General features: G+C 40.4%; 1 protein-coding gene across 3 annotated transcripts; it reads left to right on the top strand.

Moving 5' to 3' along the window:
* The first annotated feature begins 41 nt into the window (after positions 1 to 41).
* Positions 42 to 4706, top strand: LOC116350983. Of its 3 annotated transcripts, none has more exons than XR_004202071.1 (6): positions 42 to 594; positions 663 to 836; positions 912 to 1304; positions 1668 to 1738; positions 1826 to 2388; positions 4470 to 4706. XR_004202071.1 is itself a non-coding variant. In XM_031782999.1 (5 exons), the coding sequence occupies exons 2-5, from the start codon at positions 782 to 784 to the stop codon at positions 2018 to 2020; spliced, it is 714 nt and encodes a 237-aa protein (XP_031638859.1). In that variant the 5' UTR covers positions 42 to 594; positions 663 to 781; the 3' UTR covers positions 2021 to 2494. The 3 variants fall into 3 exon arrangements, 1 of the variants encoding a protein (XP_031638859.1); XR_004202072.1 differs by having other exon boundaries at positions 3020 to 4706; XM_031782999.1 differs by lacking the exon at positions 4470 to 4706 and having other exon boundaries at positions 1826 to 2494.
* Positions 4707 to 4789: the final 83 nt, after the last annotated feature.

Below are 4789 nucleotides of genomic sequence, written 5' to 3'. Positions count from 1 at the left end.
TACTAAAACATACATATTGAAGAAACTTAAATAGTCGCCTACGTATTTAAATATATAATATATAAAATAATATAAAAAATAATTACATCATCATCACCGCCAGGTTGTTGGAATAGCATGTTGTCGTCATCATCGTCGTCGTTGTTGATATCGTAGCCACCATCTTCCCCAAATGAACCTAACTGTTGCAACAACTGTTGCCCCAGCAAATTGTCTGATTCCATTTCATTTCCCGGTTGAACATCATCGCCCTGACCTACTTTTTTCTTCTGGAAATTCCAGACGCGCGGAGCTTTTTCATATTTTCGTTGTTTCACCCGTTCTTTGCGTTCGGCGTTCGCGCGTTTTTGCTCAAGTGACATCGGTTTAGGACCGGGTTTCTTTTTGTGTGCGCTACCGTTCGTTGGAACAACGCAAAGAGGCAGCCGACCGCCAGTTGGCAGAAGGGACACGAGCACAACCACTCCGAATTCAGCGTCAAAATCAAGACCTGCTTGACGACCTTGTGCTCTCACGCAAGAAGCTTGAAGTGCAAATGTCGATGCACGGTCGTGAGGGCGCCATGTTCACACATAAGATGTAATGATGAGCATTGTAAGTTATAATTGAAAAAGGTTAAAGAATAAGAAATTAGTGCTAATTATACAATAACTTCTGGTTAGGCTGAAAAAACACCCTCCATATTCTATCCCACATTTACATCAGCCGCCACACAACTTGTCGGCGTGGTCTTATCGCAAAGATACGGCCAAGGATTCCTTGAAGTTCAAGGCTTGAACACATGCGGCGTTCATTCGATGCCTCTGCACCAGAATACCACTGGTACTTGACAAGCGGTAAATTCATTAAAATAAATACCGTTTATACACTAACTTCTATGTTATATAAAACTAAAAATTAACATTATTTAGGAGCATTCTGTTTTGACATGAGCTTCTGGGACAAATACTTGGCGCAACACTGTGCGGCAGGTTTTTGCCAATTTGAAAGTCAGATGATTGGTTCAAACGATTGGAATCATGGATGGAAGGAGGGAACCAACACTCCCGAAGTATCGACCACGATCGACCGTACCTTAATCGACAGACGTGCCCTATTGTTGGTACTCTTGAACCGAGATGTCCACGCATGGCAATTTTGCGCTCAAATGTTTTGCCATTACATCTCTTTGGTGCCGACCGACAATATATTCCAAAGCGATAATTATGGCACTATCTCTTATGTCAACCTCGAATGGATTATACGCTACATGCGCAATTCAAACTACGCACTCCATCTTTCATTCGGGAAGGAATTGGTCAAAGGTAATGAACCAAATTGCCATAGCGGGCCATGCGGGAGCCGCTTCTAAAAACACATCAACTTCACACAAATAAATTATACAATGAAAACTAGATGGCTTGTCGTATTAAATTCGGAACTAGTTGACACTCCGTATAAAATTGTATTTTTCCATCTAATTCCAAAATAATAATTTCAAAATATCGCTTTTGTAAGCATAAACGAAGAAGAGCCGCACAAAAGAGAATACACAAAAATGATGTTTGGTATGGAATTAGATGGACGAATACAATTTCATACGGAGTGTCAACTAGTTCCAAATTTCATACGACAAGCCATCTAGTTTTCATTGTATTACTTCTCTGTGTGTTCTTTTTCTTCATTAGCAAGCCATCAAAACCCATTTTATGTTTCTTCATACATTGGCCGGGCGAATCCGTCTTTGTTCGCTGAATGTGTAAGTAATTGTTATATTCAATATATTACGTCAATATAATATAACGGATTGAGAACTTAATAGCAAGTATACATCTACTTCTTTTAGAATAATCCAAACCGTCGTTACACATTTTATGGTGACAACGAAGAAGTGACGAAACCAGGCCAAATCCTGAAAGTCCACCAATCAGCCAAATTCCACCGGATTTTGATTTTAGGCCAAAAAGTAGTTGGCTGTATGGGGCTCAGTGACATAAGTGCTCGGTCGGACATAAGAGCTCGGACGGTCGGTCGGACATAATACCAAAAAAAACTTGAATGACATAAGTGCTCGGACGGTCGGACCAGTCATGTATATTTTATGACATACCATACATTTTAGTTTTTTACATATCATTCGGTCGGACGGTCGGTAATTGTATCACCATATTCTCGAATGAAAAGAGTGAAATGCAATATCACAAACAACAAGGTTAACAAGTGACATAAAATTGTCGGACGGTCGGTCGGATCGGCAGACTAACAACAAATTCATAAAACAAATTTCGATACACAGCTCACTTATTCTTTTTGGCTCTGAAGCATCATTTATTACACTGTGTTCGGGCAGGTCAGTGCTAGACCAATGACATAGTGGGTGTGATCCACCTTGGTCCCCTGATTACGAAGGTATGTTTGGTTTCTCTAGATTAGTTTTTGTCCCAAACATTTTTTTCAAAAAACGATTCTCTTCGGAAATCAGTGATGGTTTTTTCCTATCTGAATAGCGCTAGCTATTCGCAGCGCCTGTACAGCATTGCTGCCCAGATGCTGAATCGTAGCGGTTGCCGCACGCGCAACACACTTCGTTTGTACCACACAGAGCATATACGTTCGCGTTCATTCTCTGTTCGACATGCGTTTGTTACTGACTATGGTATTAGTGTATCATACTCTGTGAGCTCACTGGTTACTTAGACTATATGACAATATGTTGTGTGGTACAAAACGCGTGCGGCAACCGCTTCGATTCAGCATCTGGGCAGCAATGCTGTTCAAACGCTGCGAATAGCTAGCGCTATTCAGATAGGAAAAAACCATCACTGTCGGAAATCGAAAATCGATAATCGGTGTTTGAAAAAAAAATTAATTGTTCATCATTGTTTTGGGTACGAAGAATCCAAATCTGGCGTCAAAATTGATATTTTTTGGTCAAAAATGACCACATTTTGGAACAAAATTGAATTTTTTAAATATAAAATGACTACAAATCGCAAAAATAAGGCTTTCTTTTTAAATGGTTTTTTTTTTTTAAATTCAGTGTGTGTTTTAAAAAAATCATCCTCAGTGACGAAGCACATTTTTGGCTTAACGGCTTTAGAACCCCCCAAAATAGTGTTAAGGGGGGTTTAGAGAGAATACAATGCTTGGTGTCTAAACGTAGTTTTTCTCAAGAAATCCGAATATGTAATTAGTTTTGGGTTTGGAGAGGGTTTGGCCCTTATTTTGGGGGTACTTTTGGAAATTTTCATGAATTTTGTAGGGGGACCCCCATTGGGGGTGATGGGAGGGGGTGCCCAATGGCAAAAATGAAATGTGCGCAAAAAATAAGCTATAGTAGGTCATACATTTTGGTACAAAATTCCGGACCGAAAAAGTGAAAAATCGACTTTGAAGGATTTGACCCCAAATGGAGGGCACTGGGGCTAGACACAATAGTGGATGAGAAAAATATCAATTCTAAGGTATTTTGGCACGCTGAGTCCGAATTTCGGGGTTTCAGGTCAAAAAAATCACACCTTGGGGGTTTTTGACCCCCGACCCCCCTGGGGGGTGGGGGGACTTGGAGGGCAGGTGACCCAAAAAATTTCTCTCATCATTCTGGACAACATTATAGTGCATTATAGTGCATTATAGTGCATAATTTTTTGGTCCGAGCATTAAATTGCGGTAAAGAACCAGTTTGGGTAAAGATAGACGGGGTGTATATAGGGGTTTGGGTCAAAAAACGAATGATGCCAATCGATAGAGCACTGAAAAATACCCCGGGTATGGGTGAAGGGTCATATGTGTTTTTCCACTCCAAAGACCTTAAATATGGGTCCGAAGAGTCAAACCGGAGCACCCCCCTGGGGGGGAAGGGTACGAGAGGGGGTCAAAACCAATGGTGCCAATCGATAAAGGACTGAAAAGTACCCTAGGTAGGGGTGAAGGTTCATGTGGTGTTTTACATCTTGGGACTGAAATGGAAGTCTATATATATTTTGGGGGTACAAAAATAAACATAGCCCCCCCAAAAAGGGGGAAGGGGGGTCGGATGAAAAAATTAATGATGCAGATCGATAGAGCGCCCAAAATTACTCTAGGAATGTCACCCCTTTTGGAATTTCGTGCTACAAAAAAATCAAACCAGAAATATGAAAAGTTTCCCCCCCCCCTTGCCCATATGTGCTCTTGCGTCATCAATAAATCGTCGAGATTGAAAACTCCTTCTTCACAAAGGTCTGGAAGACCTCCAGCTGAAATAAAGAAATGATCGGATTAATTTTCGAAAGTTTTAATTATCGTAATGAGTTTACTTACTCGATTTGAGGCAATCGACCTTGGGCAGCTTTCGATGCGAGAGAGATGATGTCAATCTTCTTCTTTTTTCGGTCTATGCATCAAGAACAGTCTTGATCATATGATCGCGGAGGTTATCATTACCGTGGAATCTTGCTTTGAAAATAGAACAAAGAAGCGTTGTGATTTTTAGTTTTTTATCGTTTTAGGCAGAAATTTTATCGTTCTTTATGAGAACGAAAAAAAAAGAACACACTCCAAAATTCAAAACGGCCTACCCATTCGCTGGACGATGTCAAGCCAGCTATCTCTGAGTCTCTCACCTCCATCATGAGGCAAGAACTCAGCGTTAGACATAAGTCGTGCATACCGGCGAAATGTATTCATTTAGTCATCGGCGGTCCATTGCGACATCAATAAATCATTTAGTTCAACACAAGTCATGGCCACGTAACGATCCTTAAAATTTAAATATATTATTATTACGAGGGTCACTATTTAAGTTTTTTCAAAAACATATATAAGACAA

The sequence above is a fragment of the Contarinia nasturtii genome, unplaced genomic scaffold (genome assembly GCF_009176525.2).
Source record: "Contarinia nasturtii isolate CC-2019 unplaced genomic scaffold, AAFC_CNas_1.1 Cnas_scaffold_4353, whole genome shotgun sequence".
NCBI lineage: Eukaryota > Metazoa > Arthropoda > Insecta > Diptera > Cecidomyiidae > Contarinia > Contarinia nasturtii.
This window is presented reverse-complemented; position numbering and strand designations above follow the sequence as displayed.